Source organism: Onychomys torridus, chromosome 7, assembly GCF_903995425.1.
Source record: "Onychomys torridus chromosome 7, mOncTor1.1, whole genome shotgun sequence".
Classification (NCBI taxonomy): Eukaryota; Metazoa; Chordata; class Mammalia; order Rodentia; family Cricetidae; genus Onychomys; species Onychomys torridus.
In genome coordinates this window covers 107,318,752-107,343,385 of record NC_050449.1, presented here as the reverse complement: position 1 = coordinate 107,343,385, position 24,634 = coordinate 107,318,752, and the positions used below count along the sequence as shown (strand labels likewise).

Sequence of the window (24,634 nt, the reverse complement as noted above, 5' to 3'; positions counted from 1 at the left end):
CACCCATTTCACTACCTAGCTTCTAGGTGGTCCTCATAGCTGGCAACACTGGCTTAGTGTTTATTCCCTTCTAACTGCATAGAGTGAGGCTCAGAGCCACTAACATGAGGGGAAGCAGGAACTTCCAAAGGAGAATGAAGTCAGCATCAGGACCACCTGAGTGCCAGCTGTTCCCTGGGATGCTTCGGGACTCACATGCACACCTCATCTTAGCTCTGAGCGGACTTCAATCAAGGATGCTCCATCTCAGCCCACCCTTCTAGAAGGGCTTGCCTTCTCTGCTCTCTGAGCTAGGGTGGAGGTCTTCTCACTTAGCCTCCAAAGCAGCAGTAACCATAACTATGTTCTCGTGCCAGAAAGAACAGCTGCAAGCATGTGGCTTACTTCTGTTCTACACGGGGTCAGAAGGAAGAGGAGTCACCAGGGCCACCGCCACAGCCCCCGACTCCCAGGGGCCATGTAGCCTAGTAAGATCGAGGCCTACCTCTCTGACTTCATGAAGTTGGCCGGAATACTGACTCTTGGCTCTTCGGGCAGCTGCAGGCGACTTGTGATGCGTGACTGAGACAACACCGGGGGCCCCCGCACTGAGGTGTCTCTGGCTACAGGGAGACGCAGAATTGGGTGTTCCATGGGGGAGCAAAGTGAGACTCCGGCTTCGGGAACTTGGAGTAGTCTAGAACAAGCAACAGGTGTCAAAACTCAGCAACTGGCCCACAGAACGTGACTGTTGCTCTCTTCATGTGGGGGCTCTTGAATTCCTTCCTGATCTGTTTAGAAGGATGAAGGCATGGGGTAGGGTGGAGAGAGGGGTCCTAACTACACTCTGTGTCCATAACCCACAAGGACCCACTTAAGGATAATGTCAAGGGGCATGGTGGCCCACGCCTTTTATCCCAGCACTCAGGAGGCAGAGGCAGGAAGGTCTCTGTGAGTTCTAGGCCAGCCTGGTCTACATAGTGAGTTCCAGGCCAGCCAGGGCTTTATAGTGAGAACTTGTCTCAACAAAAATAAATGAATGATACTGCATAAGAATTATCCTTTTTATCTTTCATGTCTCCTGCCCTTCTCTGTGGCCATGAAGAGCCATTTCCCCAGTGCCATGGGCTCAGGGTCTCTGCCTCCACATTCATTACTTCCTCTCCCTGGAAGCCCTTCCCCTCCAGGATGATACACTTCCATCGAACCTTCACTCTAAGCCTAACGTTGTCTGGTCTGGGAGCCCTTCCCTAGCTCTCCCAGACTCTCTGCTCACTATACTCATTGTCTGGCTACTTGGCTCAGGGAGTCACTCACTCTTGTCATTATATCCCAAAGCCTGGCAAACATCAACTGTTGACTTTGTTAAGTGCTTAATAAATGTTTGCTAGATGAAGCTCCACTCCAAGTGTTAGCCAAGCGCTTAAGTCCACCCTATAGTAGCATGGAATTCAAACTACTAATTGGTGGTAAAGATCATGTTTCAATTTAATGTAGATGAACGTGGCAGCCATCTGAAAAACAAACCTGGATTCATCTCTCAGAGCAGATTCCAAATGGATCAAAGAGGTTTAGAAGGAAGAAGAAAGAAACACACACACACACACACACACAGAGAGAGAGAGAGAGAGAGAGAGAGAGAGAGAGAGAGAGAGAGAGAGGACATGTAGGTGGTGAGGCCCAACACTTCAAAATCCAAATGCTCTTAGAATGAGTGCTTGGTAAATTCGGCTACCTAAAAAGTAAAAACTTCAAGGAAACAAACCAACCACAATTACCACCTGTAAAGTCAAGTGAAAAAAACTAGGAAAAAAAAAAAAGCAAAGCTGTATATTTTCATTAAATGAGCCAAGATACAAAGAATCAAGTTCACAAAATGGAAAAATTAATGACCCTTAAACTGTACCGAGCTGTACCAAAAAAGAAGTCCCGCTGTACTCACAAGAAAATGGTAAACCCAAATGTGGTGATATATTATGTCCCCCAATATATTGTACATCCTATTAAACTTATCTAGGGTCAGAGAACAGAACAGCCACTAGATAGACATAGAGGCCAGAAAATGGTGGCACACACACCTTTAATCCTATCACTTGGGAGGCAGAGATCCAACCGGATCTCTGTGAGTTCAAAGCCACACTGGAAACAGCCAGGCATGGTAACTCATGCCTTTAATCCCAGGAAGTGATGGCAGGAAGCAGAAAGGTATATAAGGCGTGAAAACCAGCAACTAGAGCTGGTTAAGCTTTTAGCAGCAGTTCAGCTGAGATTCATTTGGATGAGGACTCAGAGGCTTCCAGTCTGAGGAAACAGATCAGCTGAGGAATTGGCAAGGCAAGGTAGCTGTGGCTTGTTCTGCTTCTCTGATCTTTCAGCGTTCACTCCAATAACAGGCCCTGGGTTTGATTTTATTAATAAGAACTTTTAAGATTCATGCTACACCCCAAACTACATTTAAACGGCATGTTTCCTCTATCATACTGGCAAACATTCAAAAGTTTGAGCACACAGTTGTCAACAGGACCCCGGGGTGTGTGAAAAAAGGAGCCTCCCCAAGACGCACAGTCGGCAGATTAGCTCCTAACATCCTCTGAGCTACTGCAGTCCCAGGAACCTGTCCTCCAGGCAGACCTGACACAGGCAGAACCTCACGTGTCCCCATTAATGACTGCAGCAGTACATTTTATGGTGAAGGCTGTTAACAGCCTCCATGTCTGTCAGTGTGAGGCAGGTTACATAATGAAATACCGAGCTGTAAGCGGGTATTGAAAAAGACTTCTAGTCATTGACCTTGAAGACAAATCTCAAAGTTGTATAGTTAATTGTAAGAAGCAAGATGCAGTGTCGTTGTGTAGCATGCCACGTTCTGTGTGAAAATTTGGGAGTCGTTTTCACCATCATTGAAAAGCATTCCTTTTAAAACCCAGGGGAAACAATTTAAAGATACCACTCTGATCAAGTGGAGGCTTATTTGTTGAGAGCCAGATTGACAGGGAGAACAAAGGAAGAGGAGACTTCTTCCTATACAGCCTTTTTATTCCACTCTGAACCATGGGAAGGTACTGCCTGTTCACAAATATTTAATTCCATGGGACATTTACATCCTCTCTGCCACCTGTGCATCATTTAGCCTGAGAAAAAGCAGATGGGTGGCATGCCAGCTTCTGTGGTACAATTATCAAGTAAACAGTTACTGGACACCTACTATGTGCTTAGCAGTATCCCTACTGGGAAATGACAAAGAGACACAAGGTTGCTAGTGCTATGAGACACAGAGACAGAAAGAGATGAATCCGTGGTGAAAAGCTCTTGCTGCTGCTGCTCTTCTGGAGGGCCTGTGTTCGGTTCCTAGCACCCACTTACAACTGCCTGTAACGCCAGCCCTGAGGAATCCAAAGCCCTCTTCGGGCCTCCATGAACATCTGCACACACTTGTGGCAAATATTCATACAGACACATGTACATACACAAAAATAAATCTTAATGAAAAAATACAGATAGCACCAGTCACATACACACACTTTAAAAATAATGCAGTTGTGGGGGTGGGCTGGAAGTGTGGCTTGGTTAGCAGAGTGCTGGTCTAGCATGCACAAACTTCTCTGATCCCTAGCACCACATAAACCAAGTGGTGTGGTGGTGCACCCCTCTAATGCCGGCACTTAGACAGTATAAGCAGGAAGATCAAAAGTTCAGGGTCATCCTCACCTACATGGAAAGTTTGAGTCCTGCTGGAGCTACATAAGACACTGTCTCAATAGAGAAAAAAGAAAAAAAGATGCCACTTTGAGAATATGGCTAGAAAGTGTCAAATCAGTCAAAGCAAGTTGATCTTACCACAAAAAGACCTCCTGAGGCTGAGGTGAGAGCTAAGTGGGCAAGAAAGCTTGCTGTGCCAGCTTGAGAACCTGAGTTCAGCTTCCTAGCACACACTGGAAAGCTGGGTGTAGCGGTCTGTGCCTGTGGCCCCAGTGCTGCACAGTGAAGAGATGAGAGGACTGCTGGGCAGCCAGACCCCCAAAAAACAATCAAGTTCCAGGTTCAGTGAGAGATAAGTCGTAGAGATAAAGTAGGAACTCCACAGACTTCTCTGTCCTCTGCACACACACACACACACACACACACACACACACACACACACACACACACAGCAACAAAGATAACCTAAGCTGGAAGACCTGAAGCTTGAACTTGGGGACAACAAGAAGCAAGGGAACAGACCACAGGGTGATCCCGACTAGGCATTCCCCACAGGCTGGACCTCAGACCTGGCAAGCAGGCACTTTGTAAATGAACAGAATGGGAAGTGGTGTGGGAGCCAGGGTAGAAATCAGAATTCTGGGTCACTCTGAAATGCCAAAGGAGTTTGGGAAGGCTCTCTGGATCCGGTGTGCACATAACCAGAAAAGACAGAGAGGTGGGAGCCTGTGTATGTCTTTGAAATTGCCTTATGTGCAGGCAACTGGGAAAATGGAGACTAGGAACCACCCATTCCATCTTTTCATTTGGAGTGTGGAGGAGGAAAGAGGCAAGTTCCCCAACCCTGTGACAATGGTAAATTGTCTAAAGTATTAGAAGTTTTAAGAAAACCACTCCAATTGTTTAGAAAGTATATTCTAGTCCAACAAAAGGCAGATTTCCCCTGGGCTGTGAAGACAGGCAGAGGAGTTTTATTTCTCCAGCTCTGCTTTGCTCCAGCCATGTGACCTTGGCTGAGTTATTTAAGCATTTTCATTAAGCAACAATTTCCTGATCTTTAAAAGAGGAATAATAATATTGACCCTTAAAAGCCACCATGAAGATGAAGCTACATTGTGTCCACAAAGCACTTAGCACAGACCTGGCCTAACAGCCCAGGTCCATTTTTTCATGATTTAAAACTTGATCAGTGAAGGGAGTATTGATTTTTTTTTAAATGTTAAGAAAATGCTTAGTATAAAATCATAGCAACCACTAACTTTCTTATTTTCCATAAGATCAAAGTGGTAGTGAAACCCAAAACATAATTTAATGTTTATATGGCCAATAGTGAGATATCAGAATTGCAGAATACACACATGCATGCACATGTGTAAACAGAACAGTCACAGATATATCCCTCATTTCTTTTTTGAGACAGGGTCTCATGTAGCCCAGGCTGGCCTCAAACGTACTATATACATAAATATTACTTTGAATTTCTGATGCATCATCTCCTAAGCAGCAGGACCACAGGCATGTGCCACCACGTCCAGTGTGTTGTCCTCAACTTGGTTGGCGCTTCACACTCCCCAGGCAAGTATGCTACCAACTGAGCTGCAAACAAAGACTCAGCAAAAATGAAGGAGTTCATCACTTGGGAGGCTCAAGAAATCAAGGCCAGAAGAGATGAGGGCTCAGTGGTTAAGAGTACTTGCTGCTCTTGCAGAGGGTCTGGGTTTGGTTCCCAGCACCCACACGGTGGCTCCCTATTATAACTTCAGTTCCACGGGATCCAATGGCCTCTCCCAGTCTCCATGGGCACCAGGTACACATCTGATACACATATATTCAAGCATAAAAACACATACATATATGCACACACATAAAATAATTTAAAAAATTAATTCAAGGCCAGTCCAAACTATATGAGATCCTGCCTCAAAAAATCTATCTTGATCATAATGAACCATAGGAGCCATTACCTTCTACCCCAACCTTTTTATTTGGAAAAAAAAATTAGAAAGGAAGACAGCTGCATAGTTCATGACACCTTTGCCCAGTATCAACATAACTGCGCAGTATTCACCCAGAAGGCCAAATCCTTCCCCTGTGGATGGCTAATCCCAAAATCATTATTTACTTAGTGGCTGTCATTTGAATCCACAGGCAGTGAGTTTGAAGCAGGGAAAAAGAAAACACCAAAAACAAACGCCTTCCACTATTGCATTACTGTGGGATTCTCATGGTTGCGTTCACACAGGGCTTCCTTCCTCTAAGGGTATGTGTGATGGAGATTCTCACTGGCTAAATCTCATGGGTAAACAGAAGGAGGAAGGGATGTGTGGCAGGGGAGCTAACAAATTACAGCACTATAAATGAATAAGCCTTCAGTCTGTAAATGTCATAAACATGGATCTCTGCTACTAATTTAAAATCAAATATTAACAGTCTGGGGACAGCAGAGCAGAGATTTGTTCCAAATATTTACTTCAACTAGGGCAACTAGAAATGCCAAGCAAGCCATCTGGAAAATTCTGAGTCAAGAGTAATGGCTCCCTAAAAGAATCACCCTCTGCAACCTGCCAGCAGAGGTTCAGCAGGCTCCTCGAACCCCTCCACTCATTTAAAAAAAAAAAAAAAAAGGACCTGCCTAATGCAAGGTGATGGGCTCCCAGATGGTGGGCCAGGTGAAAGGAAGCACTGGTTGACGCTAGGAGCTGCCTAGGCCTCCCGGTGCACAATCACACACACAGCTGGGTCTCGCCTGCACCCTCGACTAACTCCTAATCTCTCGATTTGCAAAAGGGATGTTCTCAAGCACTTGCTCTCCCTCTCCCTCACATATCCACTGGCATGGAGGGAGGGCATGCTGGGGAGGGGAAGCAATCACATTAATATAAAAAGTATCCAAGCCTGTCGGGTGGAAGCGTCCTGTAGTGAGAATCCTGACTGCCAACTTGGCAGGATCTAGAACCCTCCGGAAGACAAACCTCTAAGCATGTCTGTGAGGGAGTTCCTAGATTGGGGTAGGAAGAGCCACCCCAAGCGTGAGCAGCAGCATCCCACAGGCTAGAGGCTGAACGAGAGGAGAAAACAGGCTGAACTCCAGCACTCATCATTCTCTGCTTCCTGACTGCGGGTGATGGCTGCCTCCCACCACCATGGACCATGCAGATCCTCAAACTGTGAGCCAGAAGAACACTTTCCTTCCTTAAGTTGCCTTTGTCACAACAAAGAGAGAAGTAACCAGTTACCCCCCTTAGGAAAGCTGAGATCCACAGCACTGGGTCACATCCAGATGCCGCTCAGACACTGTCTAGAAAGTCAGCTCACACCATGAAGAGAGAGGGAAGCAGGGAGGGCACACATTCCCAGGTGATGACCAGCTCAGACAAACCAGGCTCTAGTCATTGCAAGCTGAGTATCCTAGGAAAGGAGCCTAGGTGTTTTTACTTTTAAAGAGCAACCCTGCCTCCTCACTGGATAGCTGGAGAAGGAAATGAGAAAATGTGCAGGTAGTGAATAATGCTAAACAACATGTGAAGAATCCATCCTTAATGATAAAGCCAGGCTTTCAAGTATCACTAACTGTGGATATTTATATTCTGTGAATCAGACACACGGAAGGACAGTAAGATGACTAGGTACGGTGACAATAGATTATCTTAAGGACAAATTACCATTGAGAGTACGGAGGATTCTGGAAAGGAGGCTGGACTTCCCTTGGGAGGAATTAGTGATATCACTGTGGAATCAATGCTGAGGTTCCCAAAGACCTAAATACAGAACTAACGTATGCTCCAGCTACGCCACTCTGAGGCATGCATTCAAAGAACCCAAACCAGACCACACTACAAGGATACTTACATATGCACACTTATAATTATACATTCACAATTGCCATGTGATGGAATCAACCTAGATGCCAACCAACAATTGAATGGAGAAAGAAAATATGTATACACCCACTAGAATATTATTCATTCATAAAAAGGATTGAAACTGGATGCAGCGGGAATCTTAAAGGTCTTATTGATAAAATCAAACCTGGGCCAGGTATGGGGTGAATGCTGGAAGATCAGAGGGACAGAACAAGCCGCAGCCACCTCACCTCGCCAGTTCCTCGGCTGATCCTGTTTCCTCAGACTGGAAGCTTCTGAGTCCTCATCCAGATGGGTCTCAGCTGAACTGCTTCTCGGAAAGCCTGAATGCTTAACCAGCCAAATGCTTATCCAGCCAAATGCTTAACCAGCCAAAAAGCTTCTAGTTTCTGGTTCTCACGCCTTATATACCTTTCTGTTTTCTACCATCACCCCCTGGGATTAAAGGCTTGAGTCACCATGCTTGGCTGTATCCAATGTGGCCTTGAACTGCCTCTGGAATGCCGGGATTAAAAGTGTGAGTACCACCATTTTCTGGCCTCTATGTTTAATATTGTGGCTCTTCTGTCTCTGACCACAGATAAGTTTATTAGGGTGCACAATATTTGGGGGAACACAATACCACAACTGTCACTTGCAAGAAAATGGATTAGCATGCCAAGTGAGGAGACTGACTTGGACAAATATCAGTGGACTTTCTTTCGTGCATAAAACCTATTGAGAGGGAGCAGGGAAAGGTGGGGGCTTGAAGAGGGGATTATTACAGAAGAGGAAGAGAACTAGCAGAAGGTAGAAAGGAGAAGGTAATAGAGGGATTAATATAGTCAATATATATTATGAACATGCATGAAAATGTCATAATGAAATCTACTGTTTGGTATGACATATACTTATAAAAACATTTTTTTAAAGTTATAAAACCAATGAGCCCACAATGTGGCCAGATAGGTGATGAATTTAGAAAAGCTAAAAGCAACCTTCTGTGCCTGGAATGGCCAATCAGAAAATACAGTACAGAAAATAGAGTGGGGTGTCATCTACAGGAGCAGGAAGAACTATATATAGTATTCGGGCATTAACCCAAGACCTTTAGGAAGAAAAACATCATTGCCATCTAGGAGAGTCAGTCAAGAACCAAGAGCACAGAACTGCATATGCCAGGTGATCAACGGGACAGCCTTGTGTGAGGTTGGCGAGCCCCCCCCCCCCAATCATTCTGTGACTCATCTAATGAAAACCCTACCAGGGCTCTTTAATTTAGCAATTCAGTGAGCTTACTTTATGAATTAAAGAACCAACATTTATGGAAAGACAAGTTAATTTAGAAAAAGGAGGGGAAGGAACTCACCCCATCAGATACAAATATTAACAAAGCTACAGTTGGGGGTGGGGACTGAGCTCAGTGGTAGAGCCCTTGCCTAGCAAGAGCAAGGCCCTGGGTTCGGTCCCCAGCTGGGGGGGGGGGGGGGGGGCAAAACAAAGCTACAGTGAATACATACATACATACCTACATACACACACACACACACACACACACACACACACACACACACACAGTATGATTTAAATGTTTGTGCCCCCTCCTGTTCTAATTTCAATCTGTTGCTACGATTTAAAAACAAAACACCCCTCCTCTGAGCCCCTATGATCTGGGAGGCAGCTGGAGGCCTGCCTCACTGTCTGGAAATGGTTCTGAGATGATCACAGCAGGGATTAAAGAAATAGCATGTTCTACTGTGAAGTAATTCTAAACAGAATAAAGCTCATGTTTCAATTGCAAAAACAAACAAACAAACAAAACCCCACACACCTGACAAGTAGCAATTTGGAGAAGAAAGGGTCATTTCGGCTTCTACTTGTAGATGACAATCCGTCATTGGGGGAAGTCAGGACAGGAACTTGAAGGAGAACCATGGAGCGATGCTGTTTGCTGGCGCACACACGTCTGTGGAATGGTGCCGCCAGCGGCAGGCTCTACTTGGGTTCTCAAGGCACCCAACTGCCTTCCCAGGTAACCCTAGACTACATCAATTGACAGTTACAGCTAACAAGGCCACGCCCAATTTGTGCATCTAAATCCTAACTTTGGGGGTGGTGCCGCTGGAAGGAAGGAGACCTGCGGCTGGCTTCTCAGCAAAGGTGAGTTACCCTTCAAATAGGCCCACAACATGGCCACAAGTCTTTACGTCCTCCCTATCTAATGCCTGAGCCAGCCATGTGGGAAAGGGAACTTCACAATTCCATGTCTCATAGAGCATACTAATTCTCAAGAACCCGAGCAATCCACTCATTAGGATTAAAACACTTCACATTTTTAACTGTTTTTTTAAGAAATTATTCATAAGCATAAGTCATGCTTAATGGATCACGTGCTTACAGACATCAAAGACAAAAAGAGAGCACACCATTCACTCCACTCCACAGACACTGACCAGAAATCCTGCTTATGGCCTCCCTAGACGATGATGACTTGGCACCCCAGGCCAGGACTGTGTCTACCTAGAGAGCAATTACTCTGTAGGCACCAGTACAGGGCTTTGCCTCTCAGTGCTATGAATATGGCAACTTCTAATAATGATCCCTCCCAGTCTCAATTTTAACCACTGCCCCTGCCCTGAAAGATACATTCAGAAAACATCAATGCTTGGGCCTGGAGAGATGGCTTGGTGATTAAGAATGCATATTGTTCTCATAAAACACCTGGGTTCAATTCCCAGCACCTATGTTGAGCAGTTCACAAGCACCTGTAACCACAGCTCCCGGGCATCTGACTCCCTCTTCTGTCCTCTTCAGGCACTACACTCATGTGCACACACACACACACACACACACACACACACACACACACAAATGAAAATGCTCCTGTAAGTAACTCTTTACTCATGATCCTATGGGTAACCCCTCACCATGCTGTAAGTAACCTTTACCATGCTGTGGGTAGCCCCTTATTCATGCTGTGGGTAACTCTTCACCATGCTGTGGGTAATCCCTTACCCATGCTGTGGGTAACCCCTTATTCATGCTGTGGGTAACTCTTCACCATGCTGTGGGTAACACCTTACCAATGCTGTGGGTAACACCTTACCCATGCTGTGGGTAACCCCTTACCCATGCTGTGGGTAACCCCTTACCCATGCTGTGGATAACCTCTTACCCATGCTGTGAGTAACTCTTCACCATGCTGTGGGGAACCCTTCACCATGCTGTGGATAACCCCTTACCCATGCTGTGGGTAACCCCTCACCATGCTGTGGATAACCCCTTACCCATGCTGTGGGTAACCCCTTATTCATGCTGTGGGTAACTCTTCACCATGCTGTGGGTAACTCCTTACCCATGCTGTGGGTAACCCCTTACCATGCTCCTATAGTAACCCCTCACTAGATCCTATAAACTCACAGGTTTACAAAGATGGGTTCAATGAAATCATTGATTTGGTCTGCTTTTAGTACCCTGTCTGAAATGGATACACCTTTGTTCACATCTCCCCAAGAAAAGTATCCCAAAACTAATTATACATAAACACAAAATGTCCCAGACTACCATCTGGTACAACCCTAGCTAACTCACTTTATTCTGGGATTAAACACATATTCGATGAGCATCTCTATGTGCCAGGCTGCATTGTAGATAACAGAATGACTAGTCTCATAGAAACAGCTTTCCAAAGAGAAAACAGGTCAAACATAAGATTATTTTAGGTATTACAGCATGCAGCAACGACTGATAACCACAGTTAGCATGTTCAGTGTCACACTGGTGGCCACGGAAGGTTTCAAAAGACAATATTTGTCTCAAGACTGAGATGACAGGGCTAAAAGGTGGCTCTGCAAGCATGAGGCTCAGAGTTCAGACCCCATAAATCCATATAAATGTCATGTGAGTGCGGTGGCCTGCCTAGGAAGAGGAGACGGGATCCCCGTGCAGACTGGCTAATAAGACTAGTTGCTGTGAAGAGACATCATGACCATGGCAGCTCTTATGAAGAAAAACTAATTGGGTGGCTTACAGTTTCAGAGGTTTAGTCCATTATCTTCATGGCAGGACATGGCAGCATGCAGGCAGACATGGTGCTGGAGAAGGAGCTGAGAGTGGAGATGGAGCTACATCTTGATCCCACAGATAACAGGAAGTGAACTGAGACACTGGGTATATCTTGAGCGTAGGAGACCTTAAAGCCCACCTCCACAGGGACACACTCCAAACCCACACCCACTCCAACAAAGCCACACCTCCTTATAGTGCCACTCCCAACAAGCTTATGGGAGCTGATTACATTCAAAATACCACAGTGAGCTATAGGTTTGATTGTCTCAATAACTATAGCTATAACTTTACTTGCCTCAATAAACAAGGTGAAAAATGATAGAGGATGATTCCAGATATCAGCCTGGAGCCTCCACATGCACATGCAAACACATGTATACACACCTACATGTGTTCACACACAACTTTTAAAAAAGAATAGACTGGGATCCACCAAGAACTGTACTATGCTATCCATGGACAAACACCCCAGGGCGTAAGTCGACCACTGCAAAGGCCCTGGGATCAGTCCCCTAGTGCGTCTGAAGAAGAGGAGGTGTGTAATGAAGGAAATAAGCAAGGCACAGAACAAGCCTCGAGGTTAGAGAGACCAATTTTGCTGAGAGAGGAGCTGGAGGGCTGGTGGTATGCTAAGCCTGTGCACAGTCCCAGCCCATGTACCCCTAGGTCTTGAGAACTACAGACCACAGACAGACAGGTGGGCCCATACAGCTGGGATCACTGAGAGCCACACAGACAGCTGGGCCGATGACGAGCCAATTAGAAGAGTGCCTGGCAGGAAGCTTTTCCTCAGTACCACATTCAAGTATTAAACTGTTATTTGTGTTCAATTTATGAATGTCTACACAGCGTGCATCATCTCTACTGGGTCATTTTCATGGCAAAATTGCATCAGTGGTGCTCTGGAGATGGGCCTCTATCTCTCCACCTGTCTCACATCATCAACCCAGAAGGTATTTTACCCCAGAAATGAATCGGAACAGAAGGCGAATGCACACCCAGGAATCCTATAACCGCTCCCTCTGCCACTGAAGACAAAGATGATTCTGTTTTACGGTTAAGACTCAGTCTCCCACCACAGGGTCAAACCAGCCAAGAGCAGGAAAAGCCCAATGCAATTCTAAGGCAGACGGCTTCAGAGAGCAAATTTGATTGTCTTCGAATCAATAACTCGTTTGTGACAGACGACACGCTTGTCTGCTTAGAGATCATTATCTCCTTCCCAAATGCTCAGGCACACATTTTGAAGCTCAGAGGGACACCCCTACATCTGTGTCAAAATATTTCATGCTAAGAAAGAAAAAAAATCACCATGAGCCACATACTCAGGCTGGAGCTGTAGACAGAGTCCTATAGCATCCAGGCAGATGTCACTAACACTAATCCCAGACTCGGGTCGCTGCTGCAGTGAAGACATAGGTGGGAAATCTGCTGGGGAGCTGGGGAGATGGCTCGGTTGGTAAAGAATTTGTCACAGGTCTGAAGGCCTGAGTTTGATCTCTAGAATGCATGTAAATGCCAGTTGTGGTGGCCAGTGCTTGAGATCCTAGCAATGGGAGACAGGGGACAAAAACGGGATCTCTGGGGCTCACTGGCCAGCCTACTTGCTGAAGCTCCAGGCTGATGAGAAACCCTTCTTCAAACAAAAACTGGAAGGCAACCAAGGAATGACATCCAGGATTTGTTCTCTGACCCTACACGCATGCACATGTGTGTGCACCCGAATGAACACTCATGCTCACACACATACACACAAATGACTCAGAGGGTCTGGACAGGGCCACTTTACTAGCTCCGTGTGGATGGCCACGGGGGGCTCTATAGACCTTCTACATCCATATGTAAGTGAGGTTTTTTTCCTTAAAATGCCGTCATGCCCTCCATTGCTATCTTCCTACTTCTCTCCAAGTTTTCCTTTGAGATATTATCTTGCTAGGTAGCCCAGGCTGACCTCGAACTAATAGCAAACCTCCTGCCTCCGCTTCCTGAGTGCTCTGGGAATTCCAGGCACATCCCAGAACGTCCATCTTCCTGTTCCTGGTTCTGTTCTTTTCACACACAGTCGGCGGTTATGCGGAGAGGCCGCCTTCCACCTGAACTCATTCTTGCCCAGGCACTTCCTCACAGGGATAAACAGGAGACTGGCTTGATACATTAGTTACCACTAAGAGTGGTTTATCTGTCAGGCACAGAGGAGTCTGGGATTTTTAAGAATCCTAAATGCAGACACAGGACCTGTGAGTAGACAGAGCTAAAAAGATTGTTGGCATACCTGGTTTCTTTTGACTCAGTTCTGACTCGCAAAGGAAAGAAGAGAGCACCCTGCTCAGATCTCTCCACCTCACACAAAGAACTTGAGACTCGACTGTTGAAGGACTGGCCCTCTCTGTTCCAGTTGGGAAATGGGCGGCTCGGGCACAAGGGGGTGCCACAAAGGTGTGGAGTATTCAGGACTGGCAAGAGACACTGACTAGGAATATCTAGGCACAGTGTGTGTGTGTGTGTGTGTGTGTGTGTGTGTGTGTGTGTGTGTGCGCGCGCGCAATGGGCCACCCAAGACTTTCCACTTGCAACACCTCTGATACAAGAAATTTTATATGACCACAGCAGAGAAGCATATAAAATACATACACAAATCAAACATTGACTGATAATAAATCACAGAGATTTGTTTTAAAATAGTTCTGTATTATACAAACAATTTTACCATTTATCAAAGAATAAAGTAAATTTGCATATTAACAGGCGAGATGCACTTGTTTAATTACATAAAGAATTAAACTTTAGGCAAATATTTGACACTGCAGGGTGCAGAGCATGGTCTGGTGTTCTGGTTTTATAAGTGTTAATCCTGAGAATGTCACTTCAATTTAAAAAAAAAAATGGAAGTGTGTCGTTCAGTGGTTAACAGCACTGGCTGCCCTACCAGAGAACGTGGGTTCAATTCTCAGTACCCACACGACAGTTCCCCAGTAACCTCAGTTCCAGAGGATCCAACGCCCTCCCCTGGTTTCCATAGATACCCACACACATGAGCATATATGTACACACATATATGTAAATAAAAATAAGATAAACCTTTTTTTCCAAAAAGTGGTATTGGCTCACAAATGTGAATACAAGGCAGCTCAGCTCTGGGCTAAAGGCTAGCTGTCCCTTAGCCAAAGTGCTTGAAACCAGACACAGTTTAGATTTTAGACTTTCCAGATGTTGGAATATTTGTATAAATACAAGGATGCAGTCTAAGCTGAACAGAAAATGTATTACTCTCTCCCATACATACCTCAAGTCTAAACTGAATATAATTTTCTATAATATTTTTAGTACACTGACATTTATGTGTATATACATATATACATTCTTAGGACTGCAAATGTAAGAATTGCATACACACATATACCTGCATGTGGAGGTCAGGGGTCAACCTCAAGTACCATCTTTGTGTTCTATATTTTGGGTTTTGATAGTTGTTTGCAAGCCCCAGGGGACCCACCTATCTCCTCAGCATATGGATGGCAAGTGCATGCTATCACACTTGATTTCTGCAGGTGAATTCATACACACTTTACACACTGATCCATCCCCCAATCCTGCATTCTGATTGCAGTGTGAGGTGGGGTGGGGAACACTGCTAGCTGTCAAGTTATATAGGCGGCCAGAAAGTTAGATTTAGGAGCACTTTGAACTTGAGATTAGAGATGCTTTCATCTATTATGCTAAAGACAGCCTGACCCAAAAATGACATATAGGGAATTGCTGGGCTTTCCCCAAACACAGCTCCTTCCGCCCTGACAGGTATCCCTGAGGCAGTACGTCACTGTCACCACAGCTGCTGGAACACAGGAGGAGAAAATTGAACACTTATCACTCCCCGCATGGTGGAGATTTTTCTTCATTTCCCCTTGTCCTCAAGGATGAGACTGCTGCAGACTCCAAATTATTCATGTTTTAAAAGAATTTCATCTTGTGTTAAATCTAATTGGATTTGTACAGCTTTCATAGACTTGGTAGCTGAGAGTCTGTTGGATTAAGTCCTCAACAGTAGTAAGAACTGGAGGGGAAAGCTAGAATGTAGGAAGCTGAGGAGAGGGGTCAGGCAGTGAGGTGCACGAGATCAATGCTCAGAATCCACATTTGAAATTATTATTATTATTATTATTATTATTATTATTATTATTATTATTAAATACATGTAAAAGCTGGTCATAGTGATGTACACTTGTAATCAAAACACTGGGGAGGCAGGTGGACCCTTGAGCTCACGAGCCAGCTAGCCTAGCCTACTTGGCAAGCTCCAGACCAGTAAAAGATCATGTCTTCTAAAACAAGGGAAAGCGCTGGAGAGATGGCTCAGTGGGTAAGAGTGCCTGCGCCTGCAGCATTCCGGGTCAATTGTCAACTTGACTAAATCTAGAATCAACCGGGAGATGGGCTTTGAGCATGCCTGTGAGGGGATTATTCATTGCCTCCATGAAGTGAGAAGAGCTGCCCCCTATGGGCAGCACCATTCCCTGGCTGGGATACTGCACTGTGGGAGTGGAGGAAAAAGCTGAGCAGCAGCATACATGCATCCCTGTTGGCCTCCTGACTATGGGTGAGATGTGAGCAGCTGCTCCAAACTCTGGAAGCCTTGATTCCCCACCATGGTGGACTACACCCTGGAACTATGGGCCAAAAGAAACCCTTCTCCCTTAAGTGGCTTTGGTCAGGAGCTTTTGTCACAGCAACTGGAAAAGACACAACACAAGCATGAGGATCTATGTTCAAATCCCAAGCACTCCAGAAGCCTGAAAGGCCATGCATGCCTGGACCCCAGACCACAGAGGATAGAGACAACAAGAACTGGGCCTTTCCAGCTGCCAGCCTAGCTTCAGGTGCAATGAGAGACTCTGCCTCAAAAGAATATGGCAGAGAATGATGGATCCTGACGGCCCTCTTCTGGCTTCCACATGGGCATATTCACCCAGGTGTGCATATGCATGTGCACAAGGACAAAAATATCAAAAACAAATAAAAGGTGGATGGTGCCTGAGGAATGACATCAGAGATTATCCTCTGGCCTCTACACACACCCACACAGTATGCATCCTTAGAGAAACACGCGCTCATATACTGAGTGTGTATCCTTACAGAAACATGCACACACACACACAATGTTCATCCTTATAGAAACACATGCACACACACACACACACACACACACACACACACACACACACACACGAGGAGGGAAGGAGAGGAAGGGGTGGAGAGAGGTATAAATATAATTTTAAAAAATTCAATCAGGAGAACAGGAATAATATCTTTCCAGAGCCAAGCTGAAAGAACTCATATTCTTGAAGCCTTGGAGACTAAGAGATGGGCTCCAAATGATTATTCAAAAAAATGGGGGACCATGGAAGTGGCTTCATCCTCTTGAACCAAATCTGAGTTTCAGGGGCAATCAAGGCAAATTTCAATACAGTGGGTGTCTTAGAGTTTTATTGCTGTTAAGAGATACCATGACCACGGCAACTCTTATAAAAGAAAACATTTAGTAGGGTCTGGCTTACTATTCAGAGATTTAGTCCATTATCATCATGGCTGGAAGCATGGCAGCATGCACGCAGACATGGTGCTGGAGAAGAGCTGAGAGTTCTACATCTGGATTCACAGGCAGCAGGAAGAGACAATGAGCCATTGGGCCTGGCTTGAGCTTCTGAAACCTCAAAGCCCACCTCCCAGTGACACACTTCCTCCAACAATGTCACACCTCCAATAATGCCACTCCCTATGAGTCTACGGGGAGGGGGGGCATTTTCACCAGGCCTTGCCATCCCATCTGCCTGCTGCTTTCTGACCTTTCTGGTCTACAGAAGCCAGTCTGGAAGACAAAGTGAACATCCTATAGCTGACCCCTTTGATCAGTGGGAGTCGGAGCTGATGGATGTGTAACAGCATCCATTCATAGGTGCACACTCTACAGGGTTCTCAGGATCCCCAGGGAGGCTCAGCTGTACTTGGTCATACCCTTCTGCCTTCATCTGCTCACACCAAATTCTTCAGAGTTTCCTCACCCCACTGCCTGGAGTCTTGTCACTGCAGGCAAGCCTTCAGGCCCAGGATCTGCTTCCTGGGTCGGGAGGGGGGGGGGCCAGGGAGCTGGGGGAGGGGAGTATGGGACACCAGGCCCTACTGTAACAACTGTTGCTTTAGCAGATGACCTCTCCCATGCTGAGTGCCTTCCTCCCCCCCCCCCCTGAGCTGAGAACCAACCCCAGGGCCTTGCACTTGCTAGGCAAGCGCTGTACCACTGAGCTAAATCCCCAACCCCTCGCCTTCCTTTTTGCCACCAAGATTTATCGTCTCTGGGTCCAGCTGATCTAGCATTAAATTTCACTTTGTTTCCCAGAAAATCTTCTGAAAAGTATCCCAACAAATATTTCCAGATGAAGGTTCAATGTAGATAAACAGAGCAAGGCCTCAGAAGCTCACAAAGGGGTGGTGCCTGGGACACAGGCCACTTGCAGTACTGGGGATCAAGGCAAGGCATCATGCAGGCTGACGCAAGCGCTCTAACACTCTGCTACACATCCTCTCTCCCCTTTCTACTCTTTATTTGCAGAGGGGTCTCATAAGTTGTCCAGGCTGGCCATATCCGTAGCTGTAGCCTAGGCATGCTCTAAGTATGCAATTCCTTGCCTCAGCCCTCCCCGACCCTGGTAGCTGGGATGAGTCTGTTCTACCAAGCCAGGCTGGAATCACACTTTTTGTTTTGAAACAGAGTCTAATGTAGCCCAGGCTGGCCTTGAACATGCCTCTGTCTCCCAAGTGCACAGTTTATGAAAACCAAAGGCAATAGGTGCTTCCTCTGAGCTGGCGTGTGGGGCAAGGAACAGGGTGGCTAAGCTCAGGGAGTAGCTGGGAGGAGGAAGAGTATGAGATTGCTCCTCCTGAGCAGGTCTGAGAAGACCAGCAAGAGATTCTGTCTCCTATTTTCCACTGTGGTTCCAAGCACTAATCCTCTCTGTCAGACAAAAGAGGCCCCATATGCTGCCTACTGGATGCAGCCAATGTGAACAGAAGGTAGAGAAGTGGTCTGAAGGAAACAAAATGTGTCCAACAACATAATTGTTAGCTACCGGGATCTGAATTAGTGCCCTAGCCTGTGCATTTCAGGACACAGAGAACAAATGCAATAAACGTCTTACTCAAAAGAATTTGAAGCAGGGAAATAAATAGGCAGACACAAATCAACACAACATAACACCATTCACAAAAGGCAGAGACAACCCAAGTGTCAATCGATTAATGAAGGGATGAACAAAAGGCGATGTACATCCATACAATGGAAAATTATCCAGCCGTCAAAAGGAATGAGGCATTGATAAATGCCACCGGATTGCTAAACCTAATAATGCTAAATAAGCCAGGCATAAAAGGCACATGTCACAGAATTCCAGTTCTATGAAGTAGGCAAAATCAGCAAATCCAAAAAGTCACAAAGTAGATGTGTGGGTCCAGGGACTCAGGGCAAGGAAAAATGAGAAGTAACCACAGTAACCAGGACTGAGTTACGTGAAGGGAACGAAAGTCACTTTGCAACGAGACAGGAATAGTGGTCCTAAGACTGCACTGATGGTCACTGAAGCGTCTGGCCTTCAATGGCTAATTTTGTTACATGTCTCTCATCTCAATTTTAAGTCTTTGTGAACACATGCGTGTGTGTGTGCTTGCCACAATCTGCATGTGAAGGTCAGAGACAATCTAGAGGTCGGTTCTCTCCTTCTATGGTGCAGTCCCAGGGATCAAACTCAGGGCTTCAGGTTTGGCAGCAGGTGTCTCTATGTGCTGGGCTTTCATCTTGCACGGACCTTTTTTTCTTTCTTAATACAGGCCCTCATGTAGTCTAGGCTCAGACTATGGAGATGAAGGTGACCTTGAACTGCTGACCCTCCTGCCTCCACCTCCCAAGTGCTATTAATACAGGTGAACTCACCACACCAAGCTCCATAGTTTCTAATAATAAAAATAATAAAAAGTATTGAACTGGATGAGCCTCCATAGAGAATCCTAACCTGGCCTGTCTACCTAGTCCCACATTCAACTCACCCTGCAGGCTTATTTTAACCTAAAGGTCTGTGGAACACAACAGACATTTCACAATAAAGCTAGTTACACTTCTCCTTCATATAGTCAGGACTATATACCCAGAGCAACTGGGTAAACGCTAAGCAGCACCTTAAACAACTAAACAAAATCCAATTAGTAAGCGGTCCACCAACGCAAAAGTCAAAGGTATTTGCATAAGCTATGCCAAATTACCATGGCTGTTGTAGAGATGAGACCACTATGGTCTTAAGTGCAGTGGGATTACTTTTTATTTTATGGACATGATGGTTGTGACTGCATGCATAGATGTACACCACTGCATACATGCAGTACCCACAGAGGCCAGAAGAGGGGGCCAGATATCCTGGAACTGGAGTTACAGATGGTTGTGAACCACCATGTGGGTGCTAGAAATTGAAACCTGGTCCTTTGTTAGAGCAGCAAGTGCTTTTAACCACTTAGCCATCCCTCCAGGCCCCTAGTACTACTTCTTGAGACAGTGACTCTCTACGTAGCACCAGTTGTCCTGCAACTTGCTATATAGACTAGGCTGACCTCAAACTTAGAGATCGGCCTACTGCTGTCTCTTGAGTGCTGGGATTAAAGGTGTGTGCCAACATGCCAGGCTCCTAGTATTAAAAACAGAAACAAGTTCAACAGCTGAGTATCAGTTAACATGCTACCATGGATTTTCCTTTTAATACTGATTCCCTCACACATAGAGCAGAAAGTGTTATAAAACTTCTCTCAGATCTCACCCAGAAGGGCTGCAGAGTAAGAGGCCTGGATAGCACACATAAAAAACGGGGAATGCAATCACCCTGTCAAGCAGAAATTTGAGAAGCCCAACTATCCACAGCCACCAGAGAGACAGAGTCAAGATGCTGGAGAATCTTGATTGCAAAGTTGATTGAGTTTAGAGTCACCTAGGAGACACACCTGTGGGTGTACCTACACGGTGTTTCCAGAGAGATCCAACTAAGGAGGGACAAGCCACCGAGCCACCCTGAATATGGGTAGCACCATTCCTGGGGCTGAGAGGACCTGGGCTCTGGCCTTCTGTTCTTTGCATGGACTTTTCTCCTCAAAGAACATTTTCCCCCTCTTTCTCAGAGGAATCATAATGGGCCTCCACAGAACATCAAAATGCCTCTAGACTGCCAGGTATCTACAAAAGGCTTTTCCCCTCCCTCCCATCACCTCCCTTTTCCCCTTCACTGCAAAGCATCACCCACAAAGTGTTTCTCCTGCCAATCATCCACTCTCAAGTTGCTGTAAATGCCCACCACCCCGCTGTATTTTTTTTAGAATTTTTAAAATTTTATTTTATGTATGTGTACCCCATGTGTGCCTGGTGCCCACAGAGGGCAGAAGCAAGTGCCAAACCCAAACTGCAGTTGCAGAGAGTTGTAAACCTCCATATGGACGCTGGGGATTGAACCCAGGTCCTCTACAAGAGGAACTGGTGCTCTCAGCCGGGCGGTGGTGGCGCACACCTTAATCCCAGCACTCGAGAGGCAGAGGCAGGCGGATCTCTGTGAGTTCCAGGCCAGCCTGGTCTACAGAGTGAGATCCAGGACAGCTAGGACTGTTACACAGTGCCTGGGAAAAAACAAAAACAAACAAACAAGAGTACCAAGTGCCCTTAACCTCTGAGCCACCACCCCAGCTCCTCCTTCACTACCTGTAATAAAGGGCTCCGACCTGCCTCAAGCTGGGACGACACAAGCCACCACTCCCAAGCGGACAGAGCCACACACTGTGTGAGCATTGTCACCAGTTCAAGGCCAGCCTGGCTATAGACTGAGACCCGAGGTGGGGAGAGAGGATGAGGACAAGGGACACAAGACAAGCCACCAGCTGGAATGAAATCAAGCCTGGAAAAGGCCATCCTGTGGTGTAGAGGTGGTAAGGCTACTGAGACCCACAAGAAGAGAATCTATTGTTCTGGTTCCATGCACTTTACAGACAAGTTGAAGGCCAATAAAAGAATGAAGGAAAAAACAAACAATGATAAAAAACAAAAACAACAACAACAAAAAAAAAACACCTCACTATTCCTTTTGGGACACAGGTCTCACTATGCAGCCCAGGCTGGTCTTGAACTTGGGGAATCCTGCTCTCTGCAGCCTGGCCACCAGGAATAGAGATATGCATCACTCCTCTTTCTTGACTTCCAACCCGAATTGCCCCATTGGGGCCTTACGTCTACATGTGACAGTACAGGAGTCACTCAGGAAGAGCTACTAACCATAACGGCACAGGCTTTAAAACAGATTTAAAAAATCAAGGCAGTTGTCCAAAGATTGTGTAGCGGGGAAAAGTTAATAAGGAAAAAGATTCGGCGATTTTTTTTCCCTTACTTCAAATGTCAGTCAACTCTCTAATAATATCCTTTTGTATCTCAGACACCAAACTCTAAAGAGGTACTGCTTCAGGCAAAGCCAGTCTATACTACAGGATGGACAGACGCCCCTGACAGATATCCCTGGAAGCCCTGTCCAGAAGCCCCCAGACACAGGTTTCTTCCTCAACCAGACAAGCGCAGCTAAGTTTAAGATAATGCACCCTTCAGCCCCCCTGCCCACTCAGCAGTTACCTTGGAGGAGGACCACGGGCCAGGGAACCCACAAGAGCTTCTGTCTGCATCTGACCTCAGAGGGATGAGGCAGGAGGAGGCCCGGCTGTTGGTTCGCACCACGGCAGAGTGGGTACAGCCCATGAGGAGGACCAGAAGGCCCAGCAGTCAATGCCCTATCCAGACAAGACACCAGGAGCCCGGCTGCTGGCCTTCAGCCTCACACGGCCACTCTCTTCCTCTCTTCTCCACAGCATCAATGTAACACAGAGCACAGAGTGGATAAAAACTCAGCAACACATGCAAGAAGCATGCATGGCTCCTCTCAGACGGATGCAGAATCCCAGCAGAAGGGTCTGCAAACTCTAGGGTCTGCTAGCAGCCAAGTGGAGCAGGATCTCCACCAGAAAGCATCAAGCCTTGATGTAGAACCCCTGGCAACTTTTATCTGCATCTCTCCTTGCAAGAGGCTAGGGAGGTTCAAGCACATGATGGATAGACTGTCGTGTTTCTGGCAAAGAAAGCGGGGCTTTTCCCAAGAGCAGAATCTCAAATACACAACAGCCCCACCAGCTTACTGCTCTGGTATGCACTGAAAGGCCATTTCCCAGAAGCTGGTGGGGGTGGAAGGAAGCATAGGCAGATGGCTTCCCGTCTCACTTCTGCCCCAGCCAGGTGGCCATTTTACCCCTCTAAGGCTCAGACCCCTTGCCTGCAGACCTGCCAAACAGGACTGTGGCCAGAATGACTCTCCCTGCCTAGGAGCACTCTCTCTGCCTGGGAGCACTCTCCCTACCAGGGAGCATTCTCTCTGCCTAAGCACACTCAGCACAGTCTGCAGGCTCATTTGTGGTCATAACTGGCTGGGGTGGAGGCCTGTGCTACCACCATCTAGTGGGTACTAGCTAGAGATGTTGCTGAATGCCTCACCAGGCTCAGGAGAATCCATCCCCTTGAGACAGATCACCCATGCTAAAGTGCCAAGACCACCAGGGAGAAACCCTGATGTGAAGCAATGCATAGGAAGGAGCTGAGAATCCATGTGTCCTATAGAAAAACACATCCTGTGGTTCTGAACGTGCGGACTCCACTCAATCAATGTTTCTCCTGGTTTTAGGGCTGGGGAAATAGCTGGGTTGGTAAAGCACTTATCACACAAACATGAGGACCAGGACGCAATCACCAGCATCCACGTAAGAAGCAGTGTGGCAGCTCTTGCTTGTGATCCCAGACAGGTGGATCCTGGAGCTCACTGTCCAATAGCCTAGCCTACCAGTGAGCCCAGGTCCCAGTGACAGGCTCTGTCTCAAAATCTAAGGTGAACGGTTCCTAAGGAATGGCACCCCAACTCCCCACCCCATGCAGGGTTAACCTCTGGTCTACACACACACACACACACACACACACACACACACACACTCCTCTTTCCTAGTTTAGTTTGTTGGCTGTTATTTTAGTCAATACACGATTAAACTCCGAACGTAAAACTTCCATGCTGAAAGCTGTAAAGGGTAGAGCACCATCAGGAATGCGCGCGCGCACAGTAGGCAGCTTATGAATTCCTACGGTGCGATGTATGAGACAAACAGCTTTATTCCGAGATGTATGCGGATATGCCAAGTAACAGGACTTAACGAGGATGGGAGATGCCACAAAGGTAAGCTGCCAAGAGATGAGAAGGAAATATCCCAAAGAGTGGGGTCAGCAGGCACCAGCAACCTCTGCCAGATGCTGAGCTGGCTTCAGGAGGAGTCAGAGGAGGAGAAAGATCCAGAGGAAGGCGCCAAGCCACTAATGGAATTCAGGGTTCTTTCTAAATGCCTCTGTAGCCTCACCCAAATGGGTTCCTGATAACCTGGCTGGGTTGTCAGAAGGGTAGCTGTTGAGACGGCAAGGCGACAGGGTGCATGGATATCTGTGGGAGAGGAACAGACTCATCAAATCAGTAAGGCGGCAACATAGGATGGGAATCCAGTTCCTGGTGGGACAAGAACAGACCCCCTCCCCCCCCAATCCAGTTTGGGCCCAACAGAAGGATTCCCACAAAAAGAGGGTGCTGAGAAAAAGAAGGGCCAGCCTGCCATCAACAAGGCGGTAACTTGAGAGTATGCCATGAACATCGCAAGCACATCCATGGAGTGGGCTTCAGGAAGTGTGTCCATCAACGAAATCCGGAAATTCACCATGAGGGAGATGGGGCTCACTGTGCTCCCTGAGACCCCCCTCAGCCAAGATGTCTGTATGGAAGGAGCGAGGGAGGTCTCACCGTATCTCAGCATGCTTGGCCAGAAAGTGTAAGGAGATTAAAGCTTCACTAAGCAAGCTTCAGACCGTGGTAACTACATCTTAGTTACCACAGACAAAATCTACAGTCTGG

The 24,634-nt window shown here is 46.5% G+C and overlaps 1 protein-coding gene across 3 annotated transcripts in view; it reads right to left on the bottom strand.

Moving 5' to 3' along the window:
• The window catches only part of Osbpl10 (oxysterol binding protein like 10), a 224,393-nt gene that overhangs the window by 110,124 nt on the left and 89,635 nt on the right, over positions 1-24,634 (bottom strand). For 2 of the 3 annotated variants that reach the window (XM_036193291.1, XM_036193290.1), the window contains exon 4: positions 485-676. The exons of the other annotated variant lie outside the window; for it this stretch is intronic. In XM_036193291.1, the coding sequence (XP_036049184.1) occupies positions 485-676 (192 nt within the window). The remainder of the gene's footprint in view (positions 1-484; positions 677-24,634) is intronic. 3 annotated transcript variants of the gene reach the window in all.